This window comes from Onychomys torridus, chromosome 11, assembly GCF_903995425.1.
Source record: "Onychomys torridus chromosome 11, mOncTor1.1, whole genome shotgun sequence".
NCBI classification, from domain to species: Eukaryota; Metazoa; Chordata; class Mammalia; order Rodentia; family Cricetidae; genus Onychomys; species Onychomys torridus.
The window spans coordinates 18484597-18507985 of NC_050453.1; the positions used below are offsets into that span (position 1 = coordinate 18484597).

At 40.5% G+C, this 23389-nt stretch overlaps 1 protein-coding gene across 8 annotated transcripts in view; it reads right to left on the reverse strand.

Annotated features, from left to right (window-relative positions):
• The window catches only part of Sdccag8 (SHH signaling and ciliogenesis regulator SDCCAG8), a 202756-nt gene that overhangs the window by 85676 nt on the left and 93691 nt on the right, over window positions 1–23389 (reverse strand). For all 8 annotated transcript variants that reach the window (XR_004946180.1, XR_004946179.1, XR_004946181.1 and 5 more), the window contains one exon: window positions 22780–22922. Coding sequence is in view for 3 of the 8 variants with exons in the window: in XM_036202138.1 (XP_036058031.1) it covers window positions 22780–22922 (143 nt within the window). In the remaining 5 variants the exon portion in view is untranslated. The remainder of the gene's footprint in view (window positions 1–22779; window positions 22923–23389) is intronic.

Genomic DNA, 23389 nt, shown 5'->3' on the forward strand with positions numbered 1-23389 from the left:
GCCCTTTCTTAGAACCAATCCATAGACTCTGTGGCTTCATCCTGAACACGGCTGTGCCTTCTGTTTCACAAGACAGAGTCAGATGCATCGACCTGCCTTTTCTTCCAATGAATTCAGAGCTATGGAAGAGATACTCTCGTTTAACAGGAAGGATCTCAAACTTAGGGCACTAAGATATTTCCTTTCTTTTAAATATTTATTTGTATTTGTGTGTATGAGTGTATGATGTGTGTATGTTGGTGGTTGTGGGGCTAGAAGAGAATATCAAAGACCCTGATGCTGTCCATAGATACAGGTGGTTGTGAGCCAACTGACAATGTAGGTTCTGGGAACAAAACTTGAGTCTTCCACAAGAGCAATTAGCTCTCTTAGCCACTGAATCAAATCCTCAGCCCCACAGGGGGATTTGGTCAAAGCGACCTGCATATCTGGTTAACTAGCAGAGTTGAACTAGACCTGTCTTCTGCCTCCAAGTCCAGTGCTCTTTCCATTCCATGATACTACCTTAGACACAGGGAGCTCATGTTTAATCAAATATTGTAATGCTCATTCAGCAAACGAACAACTACTTTATGCCAAACACAAATGTATGGAGACGGATCAATACAAGAGACACACACCATGCTCTGAAAGAGGTTTTAGTCTAGTCAACAAAATAAACAAAGTTTTTACTTTAAAACTCAAATAACAGAATGTAGTAAATATTGAAATAGGGCTAAATTTCTGTGGTCACTCAGGTAGAATGGACAAGAGTGAGGGAGTGGCTAGTGACAGAGGGGTCTGTCTGGAGGCTTATACACTGAAAGCCTTCCAGCCTAAGTAGAAATTCACCTTCCAAAGAATAGGAAGAATATTGTGACAAGTCAAGTGGGCAGCATGTGCAAAGACCCGGGGAGAGGGAAAGCCAGGTGCCTTTGGAAAACTGCAATCATCTGGCACACAGGGAGGTTGGAGTATATATGTTGTGGGGTAGCAGTGAGCAGTTGGTGGAGGGGAGATTATTGAAGAAAGATGAGACCAGGGATGGAGGCAGGAGCCAGAACTTGAAGCTATTTTTAAGGCCCTCATCCCGAGGGAAATCGGGAGCCAATGTAGGGTTTTAAGCAGGAGAGTGTTGTGATCACACCCGTGCTTGAGAAAGATCACTCTGGCGGCAGTGAGGGAACAGATGGGGAAGGGACAACATTAGAAGCAGGCAAAGCACTTATTACTACAGCAATAGTAAGAGCAATGTCTACAATGGCTTCTTTAGATGGGGCAGAAACCACAGGTAGATCCTTAGGCTAAACGGCCATCAAATGCCCATTTCACTGTTTTTCTGTTGAACTTTCACTGGCCCAGGGCAGGGGTGGGGGATGCCTGCTGCAGTAAGCGACTGTTGGACAAAGTTCCTCTGAACTGCAAAGCATTTCTATGGCCTATTTTACAGCACCATGTGCCCAAATTTCCACACTAAAAATGAATACAAATCTGCTACTACATAAATAAGCTAGATGATGATTTTGACTTTGCATCTTCACATCATCAAAAATTCCCACTTTTCATCCATAATTTGTCCATGTAAACTGATACCTTTGGTCCACTTACTCTTCCCTTCCCCCCATAAAGTATCAACTTATTTAGGTATTCCTCATAATCAATTCATCTGGTTAACAACTTCAAATCAGACACTAACAGGATCAATGTATATTACAATGGCATTTCTATAACCAAATAAAGGATGTGTATCATTTTCAAAAAATATGGCTTACTGAAGAACTCCTATTGCTATTAAAAATCTTATTTTATAGAATATGCAATTACATGGTGAAGATTTGGAGTCATTTGTAGCAATTAAAATTGTTGATAAACATGATATAACATTAAAAATTATTATTAAATTTTTTGATAACTTATTTTTCAAATGTGACAGAATAATGCTTATTAGTCTGAAGGTCCAGGAAAGAGGCTTTTCTCATGACAGCATTCTAGGTAATAGAATACTGGCCATTTGCAGTAGAAATACATTTCAAATATATTAACTATGCCGGTGCTTCCTTAAGCAAACTACACCAAATCAACAGACTCTCATTTGTAGTTAAGGCTCATAAGTTGAATACAAAGGCCTCTTGAGAGTCTACCTCAGTGTCCAGCTTTGTTTCAAGTTCAAGAATCAGCCAGGAGTTTGGAGATGAGGACTGCCGTAGTAAAGACAGCAGAATTTCACGACTGCTTCACTTGTAGCCCTCCTAGAGAGTGTGTCAGTCTCCTTCGTGCTTAACTTGAGAGCTGCTGGTCAAACACTCAGCGTGTCTGTGGATAGGACTCATCACTGTGATTCACTGACTGCTGGTCTTGACTTGGTAACAAAAACAGAAGCTCACTTTCAATGCTGGGGTGACATTTGTGTGACTTGCCCACCACGGAGCTCAGAAGCACTATGCTTCTATAGGGGCAACAGACCCGAATGCCTCGTTCCTCTCGACGAGGTAAACGTTTCTCTTGCCTCAGCAATTAGGGTGTCATGATTTGCCTTTCTTTCTGTTTGGCTTTGTGACACTTGCTGGTGACAGTTCTCGTGTGTACTCTTCGGTCTCCTCCACTTCATGGTGTAGGTGCCGCAGTCCTCCTTGTCCTCTCACCTCTCAGTGTGACCTCGTCAGCCCTCCCGCTACCTTTCCTCATCCCCAACTTGATGGCCCGCTCCTCTGCCTACCCTAAAGCTACTTTCAAAAGCACTTCTATATTTCTACTTGCCCCAAGAGGAGGAATGTAAGCCACTGAAATCCCATAATACCTCTGAGAACAGATGGCCTTTGAGCTGCCATCTCTTTATCCCACTATTCACAGTAGGACTGTGGCATTCCTTTGTACACACGAAGCAGAATTTAAGAAAATGGACTCTGATGTCTACCAGGCAAGGAATCAAAGTCCTTTGTGTGTTATCTCTGTGCCCTAAGTGTGTCTAATATCCTATTCAATGAAAGAAACAATGGGGTCACTTACAGTACCTCTCCTTATAGAACTATACAGACATTGGGCATACAGTATTTTTGGTTTAATGATAACACAGTAAATACAATCATTGTGCTTATGTACATTATACAATTATTGTACAGTAATTATACAATCATTGCATGTATTATTATTCCTTAGTAGAGGGCAATTCAAAGTGAAGCAGTAACTATAATAATCTCGATGACAATCAACCTTGAGGAAAAATAAAACCTTCCATCTTACAGCTAACAGCTAACGTGGTAGTACACAGTGGATATGCACTTGAACTCCAGGGCACACACAAGTCTAGGCTTAAGGCCTAGTTCCTCTCAGGACTGTGTGGTGTTCAGTGGAACTTCATCTCAGTCAACAACATTGTTTTCACTCATAAAGTGAAATCAGGTTGCTGTGGGGTCTCCACATGAAGCCACCAAGTTAAGGGTGGAACACCAGTAAGGGGTATCTTAATGCGAGCACTGGACTAGTATCTAGTTATTTTCTTTATCAAGCTACTTTCAACAACTTCTAATGTGTCAAACATGGGGCAGAAAGATCTAGAACCTTTGTACTATGATGCTGGCATAGTCTATCTGCTCCTTTATCTTATTCCTCCTCAAGCGATGATGCATCAGCACAAAGACAGTCAAAATGAGCCTTGGCTACTGCCAAGGACTGAAAGAAAAAGCTGAGATAACTCTATAACCACAGAAGTAAGAATCCAGGTGCAGGGGCTGGAGAGATGGCTCAGAGGTTAAGAGCACTGCTTGCTCTTTCTTCCAAAGGTCCTGAGTTCAATTCCCAGCAACCACATGGTGGCTCACAACCATCTGTAAAGAGATCTGGTGCCCTCTTCTGGCCTGCAGGAATATGTGCAGATAGAATATTGTATACATAATAAATACATCTTAAAAAAAAAAAAGAACCCAGGTGTAAGCTCATATAACACAACCGTATCTACGTTATATATCCAGGGTATAAGTTCATACAATACAATCGTATCTATGTCATATATAGTGGGAAAACTTAGGAACAAAAGTTTACAGCTAGCAGATGCTTGTATAGGAGGCTTCTGAGCATCTGAAATGGAGCTAATGGAATCGACAAGTACTATGAAACACTCACATGGGGAGAGGACATGGCAGGAAGGGAGAAAGAGAGGCAAAAATGTCTTCAATGTGTTATCCTGATCTCATGTAAAAATTTTACTATTTCTTTACTATTTAATTAAATAAACCATACCATTAAAATAAATTTTACCAGCTTCCTTTTACTTTTAAAAAATGTGGCTATTTGAAAAATTGTAAGGATACACGCAACTTATTTGCAATTTTTGCTTTCTATGTGGCTCCCATGCTGGCTTATCTAAGCATAACTCCTTGGTCTACCTTCCATATCAAAGCATTATTTTTAATTCAGTGTTCCACAAATAAAAGTAAGTATACTTCTCAAATACACAAAATGTATATACTTTATGAAGATATCAAAATGCAAAATTTATAAAATAAATACTATTAAAAAAAACATTTTGTTAACCCTGATAGTAAGCCAGTCATTACTTAAAGGTAGAAGAAAGGATAATTCTAACAGGCCATTGAGAACAGCTAAGGCTAAAGTATGTGCCATAGTATATAAGATAAATAATAAGGCTGGTAACGTAGCCCAGTGGCAGACAATATGTCTGCAATATGTGAGGCCCTGGGTTCTAGCCCCAGTATAAATCCCCACCCTCCAAAAAGTGATGATATCTCTGTTAGTTTTTGTAAATTAAATCTGACTTTAAATAACTCTCAAAATATAATGTCACACTTAAATTACAAACCATATTAGATAATTATTCAAAGATAGCAAGATATCTATTTCTATACATGGATTGCAGACTGAAATACAGTTGGAAAATGTTTATTATTTAATCATCTTTCTGTAATTTTTAAGCGAGAAATAACAGGTTAGCTGAGAGTTTTCCCAGGGATTTCTGTGTTCAATTTCCAGCAATCACGTTCCCACCCTTGGACGTTTTTTTTAGTAAGAAATGAACTCTTTCCAAGTTCTCCCAGAGACCACATAGTTATCAACCTGCTAGCCAGTTTAGTGAACCATCCCTGCCTGGTGAGTTAATCTTCTGCCTTTGTAGTTAATTCTCTTCTTACAGGATGTTATCTGCACCTTGAGAAATAAAAATAAGCCAGTGAATGGTTTCAAACTTCCATAAAAAGCGGTGGGGTTGAATTTCTGGAAGGAATCTAATTTGAAAACCCAGAAAGAGGAGTGAGTAGAAAAGCTAGGGCGACACAGTCTAAGTCCTCTTCAGAGTCCCAATTTCAGGCGTCATTATCATTTCAAGATGGTTATTTATAGAAAGCTCACTGGTAGCGTCTGCTTGAACAAGGATAAACTATATGCGCCTCCCACTGAATCTACAGAGTTAACACACAGTAAATGCAAAGCTCTTGAATTTGAGAGCTTGCTTACTACTCATGGTGTGCTCTGCTTCCCTGGAATACCTAAATATGGGAAAGGAGGGTGACTCATGTGCTGAGGGATGAAGGAAAATGAACTCTCTCTCGGAGCCCAATTTAGGGGTCCATCCTTTTCAGCGTCAGCCAAAGACTGTCTAAAGGTTTATAGACCTAGACCAAAGTATTCACACTAATAGTTTATTCCAGTAACTCTCAGAATCACATTTGAAAACTATCTAAATTCAACCAAATGACCACTAATTATTTAAATGCCACTGTTACCTTCAAGAATACTCATAGAAGCAAGATTGCAGTAGAGGACACGGAAGACCTTCTAGTGAGGTGCCTGGTGTGGGAGCAGTCAGCTACTCTCTGGGTAGTGGTAAAGAACCTTTGCATCCTGCACCCCATTTCAGAGGACTGGCTAAGGTTAAAGTGGATGACATCACCTTCCTTCTCTTTCTGTGAGCTGCAGGGCTCAGCACAAATGGTCTGGGATGGGGGAGCAGGAGATCTGACGCAATGAGGAGGAGGAAGAAAAAATAATTTTATATGGCAGTTTATAGGATCTTACCATAAATTAACTCAGTTTTTCCTAATGTGTATCTTTAAAATTTCCCTCTGGGAGATACGTAGAGACTTAACAGAAAAGTTCCAAAAGGTCTTATGAACTGCTAGGGGCTTTTATATATTTACCTGACAAATCACACTGTCAATTAGTCCGAATGAGTAGAACTTGTAGAATGCAGGAAGATCATCAGTATACTTAGTAAGGAGATGGATATTCTACTTCCTGCTGCCACTAAATAAGTGTGACCTTGGGCAAGCCACTTGGCTTCAGTGAATTTCAGTTCTTACTATTACAGCAAGCATTGTATTAGTTAAATGCTTTTATTAACCCACTCATTTAATAATACTAAATTTATAACTGGAACATAATGTTTTCTAGATTATATGGACAAAGATACCCATACATAAACTTACAAACTTTATCTGCTACTGTGTCTGATATCTGTGAAGAAGGATCATGGCTTCTTTATTTTAAAATGTAAGTGGTGCCTGGTGCAGCTGGAATAGAAGATATATTCAATCAAAGATGGTTAACAGCAAAGAAGCTGTTATCCCGTCACTGAAAAGAACCTTGCAAGACCCCTTTAATGAAAGGCCCTAGATTCACTATGCTGGGTACAACTAACTTGTGATTTATTTGGGGGAAGTTACTTGTTTTATCCATGAAGAACAGGCAACTGAATCTATGGGTTACGTGGTATATATAACACAAATTGCTGTAGGACTTTATTCTGTCTTGCAGTTTGAACCCCATAGCTCATGTGCATCCTAGTTACCTCATTCTAAGTGGTACCATGCTACAGGCACTGACAGAGGAAGACAGCCAGTCACTGTGATGGGGAAGGTGGCATACCCAGCTCATTACGATGGAAGCAAATGGACTCCAGTCATTTTCAAGTTCAGTTTGAAATCACATTATTTTTCCTCCCAAATACGGTTGCATACAGCCTTACCCAAACTAAAATGAGACCAAAAATGCTCAAGTCCACAAACCAATAGAAATAAATGAACATCTTCCTCAATTCATAATCAAAGTTTGGTCCTTCATATTTACTGACAAAAATGTATCACAGATCCTAGGTTACCTGGAAATTCAAAGTGTCCCAAACGTGCAGACTTAGTCAAGCACACTTGGCTTGATCCAGACTGTTCTGGGCCAGGAAGTGTGACTACTCAACTTCCTGTGCCCTAGTTTCTGTGGAAGCACACAGATATTCTACTACATTTAGACAACTTCAAACTAACTATCCTTTTTGGTTGTTGTCTTTGAGACTCCTTCCTGATTGCTCCTTCTCCACTGGCATCTTCTCGATGGCCACCTAACATAGGAAACTTCTCAAGAAAACGTGAGAGTCAAAGGCTTGTGGAAGCAGCACGTGTGGGGTGACCAGACAGACTTCTAGCAAGGACAGAAGAACGTTTAATTTTAAAATGTCCATGAAAACAAGAAAAGCCTCTTTTCCTGCTCCACTGTATGTCAAACTGTTCCTCAGTGTGCAGGGGTCTGCCCGGAGGCAGGTCACTAAAAGGCCATGGGAGCTGGTCACTAAAAGGCCATGGGAGCTGGGGTAACCTCAGCAGAGGAAACTGACTGGCAGTTTATGGCCAACAAATGTGTGTTTTCAGGCATTCTCCTTGCTGAAATAAGATGCTGGACTTCACAAAATGAACAGAGACTCTGAACAACAAAAACAACCCACAGCATCGAGCCTAACATTGCAAATTTCTTAGATATTACAGATGTCACCCAACACTGCACGCATTTGCTTCCCATATGTGAACAAAACTCAAGTATCACGAGATGAATCTGAATGGAATGTTAACCTTCACTTTATTTTTTTTTTCTTTTCTTAGCTGACAACACAATTTTAGTATTATCATAACGGAGCTTCTGGCTGGAAAAAAATAAATTAATGGATGGATTTTAAAAAGCTTGGAAACTTAAAAAAATAAACAACTTTCAAATATCTATACTTGATGGTGCAAAGAGCCAAGATGAATGTATTTCAATTGCAACTTCCAAACTAAACTCACAAATTACTACCATTATGCTAAGTGTTAGCTACCCCACTGTGCAGTTTTGCTTTGTGAATTTTTACCTTCCTCTATGAACACTTTTAGCCACTGATCGCACAGCCTTTCAATGTTTTCTGCCTTTTCCTTTAAATAAACTGGCTGTGGCTCCTTCCATCTGGTTCCCCTTCCGTCAGCAACCCTGCACCTGTTCACACCTCCTCTCCTGTTGGATTCCACTGAACATTTCCTCCTCTGCCAGGGCTATTCTGGCACTCGCAACCTTTCTGTCATTCAATCCATCTGTCAGAAGTGAACTTTGTTTACCGCAAGCTTCTGCTTTCTTCTTCAAGAAGCGAAGCCCCTCAAGGTCATTGTCAAATGAACTGTCGGCATGGATTTAAATCCTCTACTGCCAACCAGCAGAAGATAGAGTTCTGTTGTGTAATTTACTTGTGAAAATTACTTAGGGGTTTGGGAAGACAATAATTTGGAGTCAAAGGAGTAAAGACAGGGTATTTTAATGATCATTTGTAAAAGCAGACAGCTGACATGTATTTTCTTCATGTGTGTCTGCACTTCTCATTATACTGAGTACGAACTATATGTATCAGAAGCAAAATAAAAGTTTTAAAGTGAAATCAAAATATCGCAAACAAGCCTACACTATGTAAAAATTGCTACATAGTATGTAGCATTAACTTGAGGGATAAATATTTTCACTAATGAATTAGCCAAGGGAGAAAGTATTCCAATTAAGAAATTTTACACTGAAAGGCTTAAAATGTGCAAATATGTACCATTTCAATTATAAGCTAAGGATTAACACACAGCTCCATCACTGCTTTGAAAAATTTATAATCCAGAATATACACATAACCTGTGCATATTTTAAATCTAGCACTGAAAAATAAGGTCTGCTTAAATAATAAGAAAAGAGAGGCTGCCAAGTGAGCACACCGTCTACCTAAAGGAGTGTAAGCTGCCTGTCAAGGGTAGCCCTGGGAAGAGCAGCGACCACAGCCATGAAGTGGGAAGTGGGTGTTCGGTGGGACCACTGTCATCTACAGCCACGGTACCAGTCTCACAGACAGACACGCACAGCCTCTTAGGTTTAATCACGGACGAGTATTTTAGATACCATTACTGTCCAGGAAAGAAAAAACAGTGACTCTATTCAACTTTATCAATTCAAATTTGAAAGGGGAAGCTATTCTTTAGGGACGTGACCAAAGCCCTGTCACAATGGACACCTAAATATGACATGGTGCCATTCATTCAGGAGGCTGCTGGATATTTTGTAGTATTACCTTGAGATTTAAACAATCTCAGATGGTATGTTAAATCCAAAAGTCTGAAATTTTTTTACATATTCCTTATAAATTAAAGAATTCAACTTTTCTTTTAAAAACAAAAAGCATATTTTAATTTATAACAAGTCAAGAAAACACAGGGAATTTAAAATTTGAACCTGAGGGTTTTGATTGGACAAATATGTACAATTTATAAAACAGATTTTTCTCAAAGCACTTTTCTGGACATGTGAAGGAAAATCATCATGTTGCTAAATACAAAGCCAGACAAAATTTACAGTTTAAAATCTAACTGAAGGGACATATTTAGCACCAATTCCAAATATATTACTGAACTTAAATATATTATTTAAATCCTTCTTATGTAATATGCAATAATATTTAATATATGGATTTTCTACTGAAAATATGGGATCAAAGGGGAGTATTCTTTTCTTATCTCCCCAAACAGAATTTCTAAATAGTTGGTACTTCATGTGGAGAAAATTTCGAAACTGCATCTGACGGACCCAGTAGCTCAACACCCTTCTGGCTGTTCTCTTCTCTCTGTGTAATCTGTGTTTGATGGGGGTTTGGTCACCTGGGTCCCCGCTTCTGGACGGCACTGAGAGAGTACTGGTAATTAGATCACCTCTGTGGTGCCTATGATTCATGAAAGGAACTAGCATTAGCAGAATGCTAACCTAAAAGAAGCTGCTTGCAAGAACCCTTGCTCCTCAGAAAACTGGGTTTCAGAAAGACACCGGTCACCTTCTTTTGGAAATTGATAGATACGAACAGAAACAAATGAGAAAAATCAGTGAGCTTTAACATTACTTCCAGCCCCACACGGGCACCGGAATGCACACACACAAACATGTTTCCCTTCCGTAAAAGCACAAGGCACAGAAAGGGAGCAGCATCAGGCTATTCTTAAAGACTCACTTAGGAATTCAGAGAATACAAATATTTGTCTGCTTAATACTTTGTGTGCTTATTTTATCTTCGAAATGGGAAAAGTAGGAAGGAGAAAGTTTAGTTTGATAACAACACCTGAGCCATAAATTCCACAAGGAAAAAAAAAAGCACCACAGTAATGGTGCCAGGTTGCAGTAGGGAGAGGAAAGCCGTTTCTAAGGGCATTACTAGGTGAAGACGAGCTGATGCCGTTCACATCTTTAATGCCAGTTTTCCTAAAACAGCATATGGGTGTAGGATGGAAGGTAAAACATTTAAGCTCCTTAATAAAGAGCTGATGTTAGCTTCTCTTCATTCCGAACGCGCCTGACTGTTCAGCTTTTCTAAGAACTATACAGGCTAGAGAAGCTACTGTGTCCCCTGGTTCCTTGAGTTTTGTCTGCCAGTGTTATTTTGAAAACAGAAGATACTCACTTTTCACCCCTTTTCTCAGTTACCTTAAGGAAAGACATAAAAATACTGCAGATCTGTAGGACAAAGACCTGAGCCATTTTCATAGACTCAATGAGGTGGGGAAAACAGGTTTGCAAGATTCTGTTAAGAGTTAGAAGAAACTAAATGACAACTTTAAATCTGCCACAATCATTTACTAATGTGCTGCTATATCAAATAAGTCTAATTTTTTGACAGCACCAAATTAGATTTATTGCAGAAACTGCTGCATAAATAGCATATGGCTATGTTATACCACCTATTTCAAATCCTGGTAATGTTCCCCCTCCCCCTCCAAAATGAATAAATTGAGCCAAACTATAAACCTTCTGGAAAAAAAGGAGAAAGAAAGATACAAGTTTGAAAACAGATGTCAGAGACCTGGATATCACTGACAAAGTCATAGCATTTACACAAATGTACTGACCTATCAAGAATGATGGCTCCTTTATGCACAATTAAATTTAACAAGTTGGGTTCTCGTGTTTTTTGCAAAGTAATTTGATTTTTGTTTTAAGGTTTGGGCTCTAAAGGATGCTTAGATTTTGATGGTCAATCCATAATTACATGGGGCAAAAGATGAAGGAGCTAGTGGCTCTAAGTCAAACGCAGCTTAAATTAGGTTATGAAGAATTATTAAGGAGCCATGCACATATCATCTGGTTGCTTTTAGTTTTCATTTGTGAGAGACGTATGTGGTAGAAATCATATCAGAAAGTCTTTTCTAATTTTAAGTATAGTTCTGATGCTGCAAACTGATGCATAAAATATATAAAGTGATCATTCTGTGTGCTACAACGGAGACCAGAATGCCAGAGCCACACATGCTGCAAAAATCAAACTTCCACAGAAGCTGACACTGAAAACCCATGCGACGAATTCAGAGATGGACAGTTCCCTCTTCTCAGTCTAACACTCATCCCCACCCCCAAGTTTGACATAATCCAACTCAATTCTCCTTTTCAAATAAAAGTTTCAGTTCATCCATAGATGGGAAAGACATTGCAAGGTCTTCTCTCAGACCAATGGGCACACCACTGCAAACATCATGGCACTCAGCTACCCCGCAGGCTCCCTCTCTGTGGTCAGCCTTCCCAGCTGCCCTATCTGTTACTGTCTGATTAGTTCTGCTAAGGAGCCCCTCCCCTGCCAGCTTTCAGTGCCATCTGTTCTACACAAGATGGCTGCTGCCCAGCAACCTAACACTGCCCTCCTACCTGGCACCCGGCTACCATCCTTACCCCAAAGTGCTAACACAGGTTCTCGCTGCTGGCAGAGTCAGGATTTCATTACTACTACTTTGACAAGTGCAGGGTTGTTTGTAATTTCTCTTTTATCCTGATTTTGATTGTACAACCACCTCCCACTGATTCGGTTTGCTTCAGTTTTGTTGCTCACAGATTTCACTCTCCACATTAATCTCCCTCTGGCATGTTACTGCATCTGTTCCCTTCTTTATTATTAATTTTCAAATTCCCACCATTTTTGACAAAAAGGAGGTAATCTACACTCTGTTTCTGCCCATTTCATTTTCTTTAATTTGGAAGATAAGTATGAAAGCATGCCAAAGAAGTTAATTCTCCGTTAACAGTTTGTTTCCTGGCATCCCCAAGCCTTTGTATATAAAAACCAGATAGGGATAAATGTTGACGGAATCACAAGGACAGAGTCGAACCATTCCTGACTCTAATGAAAAGCAAACGTGAAATACCATCTAAGAAGTGTATTAGTACGGGGTTGTCTCCTGTGCCATTATCCTTCTACTTTTAACAGATAATTCTTTGTGAAAATCAGTCTGGGTGCAGGAGCAAAATGTGGGTTCCTCTCCAGTTCTGACACGGGCTTTCTTTTACTGTAGATAGATTTCAGTATTCCTTAATAAGGATTATCATCTCTCCTCAGCCCCAACATTGTTGGCCAATTCAACCACTAAGGACTATGAACCCATGTCCCCTTTCAGAGACAGGGAAGAGACAGAAGCGCCACCAGTGCCCCCAGTGGAAGCCAAGGAGCCCCTGGGTTGCAATGCTGCCTCCAGTAGCAAAGGACAGTATCAGGAAGGGACAGATGGCTTTCCCTCTCAAGACAAAGACTATGTAAGGTTAGAAAACAGGAAGGAACATATTTAGCAAAATATTTTGTAGCCTTAATTTGTTAACACTACAACCTTGTCAAAGGGGGCTAGAGTAACAGATCATGCCCTCAATTGTTGCAAGTTCTCTAGACTGAGCATTGTGACAGTTAATTAGATTATTTTACATGAATTCAAGCATTGAAGTCCCTGGACAGACAGACAAACAACCCTTCCAATTTATACAAGTTTTTGTTAACATGATTTTACATATCTGTGCATCCTCATCAAGCCACAGTTAAGATCTGTAGAAATAAAGAGCAGTTGGGGGTTTTCCCCAAGGTGAAGGAACCAAGGAAGGACACCTGTCAAGAGCAAGTAAAGATCACACCAGATCAGCTTCTAGAAAGTCAGCGAGGGCCACCCATGTACAACACCTCCACCCCTCCATGTAAGCCAACAGTGACATGCATATACACCAACAGTGACATGCTACTTTATTTTGTAGAAGTCTTTTGGTAGTAGAAGTGCATTTATATAAAATCACTCCTCTACCTTTTGGTAACTCTCTTAGTCACAAACAGGATCTGGTAAAGACAACGCAGCTTCCAAGGCCAACTTCTTACAGAGTCCTCTTTGGAGAAGCAATCCCTCCTAGACCCCAGAACCCAAGCAACCCATCTTTCCCTGTACACTCCAGCCAGGACATGGTCAAAGCGGGAGATACTCAGTTCTCTCCAGATGATGGGATGCATGCTGGGGGAGGCCACACACAGCCATGGTGGAACACAGATTTCCTTAGCTAGATGTGTGATTGACAGGCTGTTCTTTATACTCTGAGCTAAAGTTGTCTGTTACCCACTCCGACTTGTGTATATGGCCTAACAGTGCAGCAGTGTGCAACCCATGGCAGACTTTGAGTCTGGTCACTGAGGAAACTGAAAAATCTCTAGCCTCTTAAACCATCACAGGCTTTTAAATAAAGCTTCACTTCTTGGATTTATCAATCAATGACTCACTGTGTAATAAATGTGTGGTTATTAAATTAAAAAATGAGTAATGCCTAACTAACAACTGACCTACTAAACAAATCCAGTTAGGAGGGAGGCAGTGATTGAGAAGAAATTAAACATCATTAAGTCAACTGTTTTTTCCCTCCTTTTTCCTACAGTAATACTGGGGAACAGAACTTTCTTTGGGAAAAGCTCTGACTTGGGAGTACTGTACTAACTACACACTGTTGCCTTTCTGCTCTTTCTATTTTCATTGAACTTGATGCTCGTTGTTGCTGAGTTGGGCAAGTGGTGTGGGCAATACTTTCTCGGTTTCCTCTGGGCTTCTTCAGAAAATGAGTTGGCTGCTGCTGCCACCATGCTCCAGGCTGTGGGCCTGTGTGGCAGGGGAGAAGAGAGCATCCCCAGAGTCGATTTTCATTGCACACACATTTGGGCGTTGCAGAACCGAGAGGAGCCAGCCAGGGAACGTTGAGCAGAACCTGCAGACACACATTTCCTGGCAGCCTCTGACTCAAGCCTCTCTGCCCCGGGCCACACTGAGACCAGGGGGCCTTGCCTGTCAGACAGGTGGAGAGACCACGCACAGGCGGTGTGGTGTCCACCAGAGAAAAATGGAATGCCTCTCTTTTCCTGGCTCCTTGACAGCCTGCTTTCCTTGATACTGGGTGGGGGAGGCAACGAGGATGCATTTATAACAGTACCAAGGCCATCTATTTTGGGCCTTGAAGATGCTGGTTGCACATATATTCATTTAAAATTATTTTTGACACGTTCTCTGCTTAATTTATTCATGAGAGGAGTACAAGAGGGGGAAATGAGCTTAACTTTTAAATGGAAACTTTAGGCTAAAAATTCTTGAATAAAACTCAAGAGGAAAAAATGAAGTTAACTGTGTAATAACAAGAAACACACTGATGCTGCACTGTCTTCTCCAAGTGAGCCCAGGGTCGGGACCTAAGCTACCGAGAAATGCACATTTCCCCGTGTTTCCTTAGTGATAGGGAGCAGAGGAAAATTAATGCTAAACACTTGATGCCAAGCTTAGTGTTGAGGAACCAAAAATAAGAGAGGTCTGGGTCCTGCTCAATATCTGGGATTTTACAACCCGCAGAGACTTTTGTTTTTATACGTGTGTGTGTGTGTGTGTGTGTGTGTGTGTGTGTGTGTGTGTGTGACTGTGGCATCTAATGGCCTACTTCAGACCCTGCTTTTCTCCCCTTTCCTACTTGTGACTGCAAGCCTCACTCTTCGAGAGAGCTTCTTTATCTGTTAAGGACTGCTCTCCATCTAACTCACTGTTAGCTCTGAGATATGGAACATCTCAAACTTCTTGTAATTAAACAAGTAGGCTTGAATTCATGATCATTTGCAAAGTACTAGTTTTGTGGCAATGCAACACAAATGGATGTTAAAATAGAAAGGCACCCACTTCCAGTTTTAAAAAGCTCACCCATCACCAGTTGTTGCCATTTAAATGTACAGAGGTGCTATGGGTATGTGTAGCTCAGTGGTCATTGTGTACATAGCATTCCAAGGCCCTGAACCCAACCCCTAATACAAAGTAAGAAAAGAAGTGAGGGAGGAGGGAGAGAGATGGGGAAAAAGAAACATGTCTTACCCAGACAATACATTAGTCTCTATACTGACTCAGTGCTTAAGTTTCTCATACCATACACTAGTAGCAAGCTAGTGTTGTAGGGACACTGTTGTAGGGAACCAGGCAATATTGGCATGTACTCAGTGCATTCTTTACCTCTTGCTTCTTCTTGCAGTCAGAGTTCATTCTCTACAGTAAATAACCAAGTGACCTTGTGAACTGGCCACGCCTCTTCAGATACACATTGGCAATAGACACTGCCAGGCTCAGAGCAACATGAACAGAGAAGCTTTCCTCTTTCCCCACTTCTCTCTCCAAACTATTTCTCAGGCCAAGGAAAAAAAATCAGTGATCATATTTTAAAATAAACAAGGATAACAGAGCAGACACCTTCTCTTTCCTTACCCAGGGTCCTTCACACCTTCCTCCTTGTAAAAGAACTTTCTCCCAGCAAAATGTGACTTTCCCCTGGCACCCTGGAGCTCTGCTGGGCTGCAGACTGCCATATCCCAAAGGCAGCCATGTGCATATAGACACAATCTGCTTCTAAGCAGGTGGTCCTGGAATTGGAGATTTTGAAAGTGGAGGTTGGGAGGTCATGTACTTGAAGTCTGAAATCAAAGGCATCTCCTTTCTTTCTCTTCAGTTTCAGAATGAAGGATTTGCTCTATGAGATGGGAAAATCTGAAAGAATGGGGCATCATGAGACACAGAGACTCTGCCATGGATGGTTCCAATACCACACCACGGTACAGTGGCGCTGCTGCCAGTCCCCAGTCAAAGAAACCAAAGGGCCAGCCAGCTGCACTGTAGTTCTTCCTTGGAGGATTTCTAAGAACTCAAAGAGAAAGTCCTGACTCATGCTGGTAGTTTGAGCAGTCAAACTAACTCAGGGAAGCATTTATAGCAGTTATTACCTGGAAGCGCTAGCAAAGAAGTCTTAATCATCTGTTGTCCCAATTAACCTGTCCATCACAGTAGGATAACCTTGTGACTTCCCTGCTGTAGCTTTTCTCAATTTCAAAATGATATAAAAGCTGAAATGCAGCTTGCTAGCTATCTAGGTCAGAGGTCAGATCTTCCCATATGGGTCATAAAAGTAGGTCAGGGCATAATGATCACTTATTAGTCTCTCACTTACACGGCTGCTCTGAGAATTCTTTGAGAAACTGCATATGTAAAGGAGAAATGAGACCTTTCATGATAGTCACATTGATAACAGCAGGGGTCTGCAGGTTTAATGATAGGTAGGTCTCCCATTTACACTTAAGGCAATTCAGATCCAAGGCTTTCTACAGGAATTTCCCTCCAGGGCAAATATGAGAAAAGGGTACAGACAGAATGTAAAAGAACGCATGTCAGTGAGGTACAATACTTAGGAGGAAGAGTGTCACCAGTGTAAGTAGCTGTTAAGTCACATAAACATCCAGGAATGGTTGCTTTAGAGTTTTGTCACAAATTAACCTGACACATGTACACAAAGGAGAGTTTTATGAAGGATTATATCTTATAGTTCTGAAGATGTCTGGATTTATTAATAATAACTATGCAAAGGGATTTCAACTTTTCTATAAAAGCCTCCTTCCTCTTGATAAAAATGAAGTCCAAGAGAGTGACAGTTCATCACAAACATTAAAGGGAATGAATGGCCACAAGAAGACCTGGCTGTCATGACGGATATGTCTATCAGTACATGAAGGATCCGTGAACACGGATTTCTATTACAAATTAGCACTACTGATTTTCTCAGTTGTCTTTTTGGGAACAATCACATTTATCCATTTCCCTAGTAATTTACATAGAATTACAGCCTAATGGATAAGGGATTAGCTTGGCAGGCAAATTACTGGGGTTCAAATCTGCTTCTATAACATATCAGCTGAGTGACCTTAGATGACTCATTTTATTTCTCTATAAACTGGGAAACAGGAGCCTACGTCTAATGAAGCTCCTCCAAGGACAGAGCAGCTGCCTCCTGGCCAATTCCTGTGACACAGACAGGGCTCAGTGAGTCCCAGCCTCCAGTGTTAGCTTTATTCTAAAAGCTGTTATGGGAATCATGGCACCAAACTATACGAAAATTGATATGTTCTTAACCTAAGAGCTTTCCCTCAAGGAGGATGGAAGAATCAAGAGAAGGCCGTCCTCTCTTCTACCAGGAGTCACCAGGCAGGGCAGCGGCAGGGAAGTTTGGATTCAGGGAGATCCTGAAAAGAGGTTAGGACTGGACTAGAAGAAGCCACTGCAGGGTTTCACGTTGAACACTGGGAAAAGAGAGAAGTGCCAGCCGTCACTACAAGGGCTGTTACATCAGCTGCATCTGGCCGGAAATCAGCAGTGAGGGTTAGTGGGAGGAATCAAATGGGAAGGCCGGAGTCTGCCAGAATGACGAGAATAACCACACTGAGTGATGCGGACCTCTGTGACAGCCAGTGGGTACAATGGAAGGCTTTGAGGAGAGTAAGATGGCAGTCAAGAGGGTGGCGTGTGGATATTCTCTGTGCAAGGGTTCGCTAACGATTGGACAGGTATTAGGAGATGACGTCCATAACCCCTGTTGAGAGACTGGTGGAGCCTGTGTTACAACAAGCAGGAATGGAAACCTGAGAGACAGTTCTGAAAAAGCCCTGGGAAGTGCAAACTAAGGATGCATCTTATACAAAAGATATTTGAAGCAGTCTAAGCACTCAGAAATGGGAATTAAAAAAGAATATTCTTTTGCCAGGTGGTGGTGTTGCATGCCTTTAATTCCAGCACTCAGGAGGCAGAGGCAAGCAGATCTCTGTGAGTTTGAGGCCAGCCTGGTCTACAAAGTGAGTTCTAAGACAGCCAGGGCTATTACACAGAAAAACTGTCTAGGGGGAAAAAAAAAAAAAAGATAATTTTGTAAGTCCTATCAGAGTCACAATAAAAAAATGAGTAAATAATCTAGTCTCACCTCATTTTACAAGTAATTAGACCTAAAGAGCTAAGTAATTTGTCTAAAGATTAAAAACAGTGCAATCCCTAAGAAGACACTATGGCCCAGGTTTTTTTCTACCGCACTAAACACCCCACTGTAACCCTGGTTTGTCTTCACAGTCCCAGTGCCCCACTATAACCAGGTTGTCTCTAGAGTCCTAGACACGTCACTATAACTTAGGCTTGTCTACGCGGTCCTAGATGCCCCACTATAATCAGATTTGTCTCTGCAGTAGTACATGCCACACAAAGACCAGTATGTCTCCAGAGTCCTAGACATCCTCTATGACTTCCCTTAGTGACAATGTGAGCTTTAATAGCACTTGATTATTTCACCAAACTGTCTTAAATCATCTTTCTTTATCCTTATACATCTGAAAGCCCCATCTTACTTTTGTTGGCTCTTTTCCATTGAACTTAAAAACAGGGTCCTTGGACTAGGATTGTATTTAGTGGTAGGGTATATGCTTAGCATGCATAAGGCCCAAGGCAAAAAAAAATATATCTTTTTTTTCCTGAAATGGTTTCAATGCACTCCCATATTTGTATATTTGTGTATACTGGTACCTATCATGAAGATCTATCATCTATCTATTACCTGTCTATCTATTTATCCATCCATCTATCCACCCATCCATCCATCCATCCATCCATCCATCCATCCATCCATCCATCCATCCATAAATAACTAAATATCTGTGTAGCAGTGTCTAGATCAAAAGCTCTAGCTAGCACCTTTTCCTCACACAGAAGCTACATGACACTCAGGTTTCCCAATACAATATATTCTTTTCTTCTGTTACTTCTTTATGTTTCCTGGTTGAAGCTAAGGATTATCCAATCAATCTAAACTAGGAATTATGTAGTCACTTTTGATTGATTCTCTCATACTTATTATCTAAAAAGGCCTCTTGAACACATGATTCCCCTCTCATTTGGCTGGGACAGTCATTGGCCTCAGCCTTCGTTACATCTTCTGATGGAACCTCCACAAATCCCTCTTCTTCAATCTATTTTCAGAATACTGTTCACTCATCTTCTAAAAATGCACACTTGAACCTGTCCTAAGCTCCTGACACCTCACTCGCAACACCCAAGGAATCTAACTTTCTCTGTAAATATCCAGGCAGTAAATAGTTCAGGCTTTGCAGATCTCACTCAGCTCAGCCACCAGTCATCCATCACCCACAGGATAATTGTGGCTAGGTCCCACAAAAGTTCATTTACAGATGATTAGGTATGATAAAATATTAGTTTTTCTTGCCCCAATTATTAAAACAGTATAAAACCATTCTCCATGCATGGAATACACATAGTAGGCCAGATGTGGCCTATGAGATTTAGATGCTGACATTGTCTTAACCAGGTTCTCTTCTCCATTATTGTCCATGATGCTACATAGGGAGCCTAGTTCAGAATGCCCATCGTCCATTGTGTTGACAGCAAGCTTAGTGTATCAAGAACTGACAATCCCTCTCAGAACCACCTAGTTCCACAGCACAGCCCACTACACTTTTTCTGGTCTCCTCTTGAGAACCTTTCTAGTCTTAGCTCCTACCTACCAACAAATCTTAGTAGAGTTTATGTTTTCTCCTGTAATTATAACTTTGTATATACCGGTCCCTTATCCAGAATACCTAGCTTATCTTTTTCACTTTGGAACTCAACACAAACTTATTGAATCAGACTTTTATCAAACACACTCCCTAGCCATCAGCTTTTGCTATTGTTTTGACCTGCAGTGCAGAGCTAGCCCATTCTCCTTTCTATGTGTTTCTGCAGGAGCCCTTCCTTCAGCATGGCATTGTGGTAACTTTCTCCTGTCTTTCCACGTGAGAGCTGACTCCTCTAGCTTAGTGTCAACAACCGAACGGCAGAAACTGGCTCTTATTTTCCCTCTTGATGCTTAAGGATGAGCAAATTACTTAAAACCTAGTAGGTGTTGAATAAATAATTGTGTACCAAGTAAACATTATACTTACCAGCTGGCTCCTTCAGTGAAGGCTGAATTTCTATTTCCCAACTTTAATGCAATTTGAATTTAAATAAGGACAAATATCAAAAGTGGTAGATGATTCTTTCAGAATGTTCTACAGATTTCTACTCCTGTTTTAATTTTTTTATCTGCCTATATAGATTTGACTCATTGTTTCACCACCATTTATATGATGGTTTTCATATTTACTTTTTAACATTTGGCTGGAATGCGTCACTGAAAAGGTCTGGGAGTGAGTGGCGAGATGCTTACTTGCAGGAAGGCTCTGTACTTCAGCTGACCTACACAACAAAGAAAGGTGCCAGTGCCCAGTCCCACTCACAGGTGTCCTGAGTGAAGAAAGGACAGCAGAAGCTCTGAAAAGACATGTCAGAAACACTTAGCCCGAAAGGCATGGCTGATTTCCAGTGTGAAGGAGAAATGTGTCTAGTTCCCTAGCGTTTTAATTGTCTTTTTTAAATTTATGATTGTGATTTTTATCAAACATGAACATAAATGAAGCATAAAATGCTTATAAAAAGCATTACACTTAAAATCATCAATTAAGCTTTCTTTGTATAAAGTGGGCTTACATTTTTACAGATTTTGTATAAGTGACGCACAGCAGACAAAAGCTGTCTAGGGAACCCAGCACAACCTTTTCTCTTAAGAACAAAGGAATTAGTTACCATGCGTCCATTTCAGCAGGGACTGTATCTTAATATGCTCCACTTGCAGGAACTGATCTTGTCAGACGGTACAAACTGATACTGTAGGGAAACTCTAACAGACTTTGACTCCAGAAATTAACTCCAAATAAGACAGAATTGCAAAGGGGCAGAAGCAGCATTAATATTTATTTACCAGAGCTCGGTCACACCAAGACATTAAAAGCTGTCCCATTTCTATAGCTTAGGAGTGTTTAACACACAAATGGTTGGTTCTCAATAGAAGTCTGACAGAAAGGAAAACTAGCAACATTATCATGATGAAGCTCAACTGTAAGATTTGAGGATTAAATGACCACAGGAACTGGGTTAATAGTGTGTTCTCAGTGCCACAGTGACAATGCTTTAAATAGACACTCAAAGAGCAGCTATTATTCTGCAATATTAAGCATTTTTCCTCCTCAAAGTGTTTCATCTGTTGGGGCTTTCCCCAGGGATCATACATGGCTAAAGTGCTTTCTTTTCTCTCTTCTCTTCTGCTCTCTCCTCTCACTGCTTAAATCAGAAGGTGTCAAGCCATTTGGAAGATTATCATAACAAAATGTTTTTTTAACAAAGTTTGATTTGAACAGAACTGGAGGCATCTTAGCACTAATCCAAAACTTTGGGAGGTTCACCAACCTCTAGAATATTTTTTTTCTCCAAATGCAGGCTGTTCAAGTAGTGCTTTTCTCCATCTGTTATCATACCGTGCTCAGAATTACATTGTCATATTTAATGCAAAAGGGATCATTCTCCTTTCATAGCTTAAATTCAACATCATACTGCAATGGGAAGACCAGTGTTTTCTTATGTTGTAAATTAAATCAAATATCATAAACTTACAGTGACTGTAGACAAAATTCTCTCTAAAAACTGAGACCCTCTGAGAATCGAACAAACACAGAGGATTGATTAAAAAAAACCAAAAGCTGTAAAGTCTGAAGTGGTGAAATGAAGTATTTACTTCTCTGCCTGGATTTTTCTTTCGGTGTATGTTTATGTATGTGCATATGTACACACACATGCATGTATGTTTATGTATATGCATGTGTACACACATGCACGTGCATGTGTGTGTTTCTAAATCAGCAAACTCACAATGCTTGCAACATAGAGTCCTATTTTAATTCTGAATGAGCTGTATGCTCACTTAAACTTGCCACAATGACGAATGCACTACATCTTATGAGGAAAACATTGCAACAAAATACCTTGCTGCAGAAACCTGCTTATAATAAGGATCTGAATGCAAAAGACTCTCAACTTCATCTCTAGATCTTCCAGCTCCTTAGGAAACATGTCCCTTATTTTTGTATCAACTCCGTTGCAATCTGCTCTTAGCGTGTCTCCTCCTTTTGTCTCTCACTACTGACAGAATCTGGTGATTTCCATAAATACATTTCCTCCAAGTCTTCATTTTAACATTTTTATTAGACATACAATTAATAAGAGAGGTGGTGGTGGGAGAAATATGTCATCTTGCTTATACTGATAAAGCATCACTTAAATATTTGAGTGCTGCAGACAAACGGTTTTGTAATATATCAGTGATTCCCTGCCACACTCATCATTCACGTGTCTGGGTGTTTTGCTTGCCACATATTCACTTTCTGTAATATGCCTGAAAGCTGTGTGTGAATTGAATGACTAAGACTAACAACTGTTTGGAAGCCTGTGGCAGGAACCAGTGGGATGCACTGGGTGCTGCGTGCGTAATGGGATTAGGGCATACCTGGTGAGGCGCAGCTGGCGCTCAGACTCGCCCAGCAGCTCTGTTACTTGCAGACACTCCTGTCTGGCCTGAGCTGCCTTCTGCTGCTCCTGTTCCACATGCTGCTTGCTCTCGCTCAGTTCTAGTCTCAATTTCTCTATTTCCTTAGGCAGACAGAGGAGAAAAAAAAATCTATATCAAATATATACACGTGAATTCAAAATTAGTCCACTTTTATTTCTTCCATGAATCTTAATACAATAAAAGCTCATTGGAAAATTTAGACTAGCTTCAGTTCCTTGACAAAGAGAATTAGCACATCCACAAATACACATCCATGGAGTATCTCTAGATTGTGAGATGAAGTCTATTTAAAACATGAAACAACTGAATGTGACCAGTGCAGACGATTGATAATCCACTGTCATGCAAAGGCTTGTGCCTTTAAAGAGAAAGCCTAACCTAACAGGCACTCCCTTTAGAATGTGACATTGTCTACGAGATCTGACCAGATGCAGGCAGTGATGCTGGCTGAATATGCGGCTGTTTACTTCCAAAGACAGAGTTATGGTTTTACTTAATGTCATAAAAACCAGATTAAAGGTTAAAACAATTTGCTTTTAGGAAAATG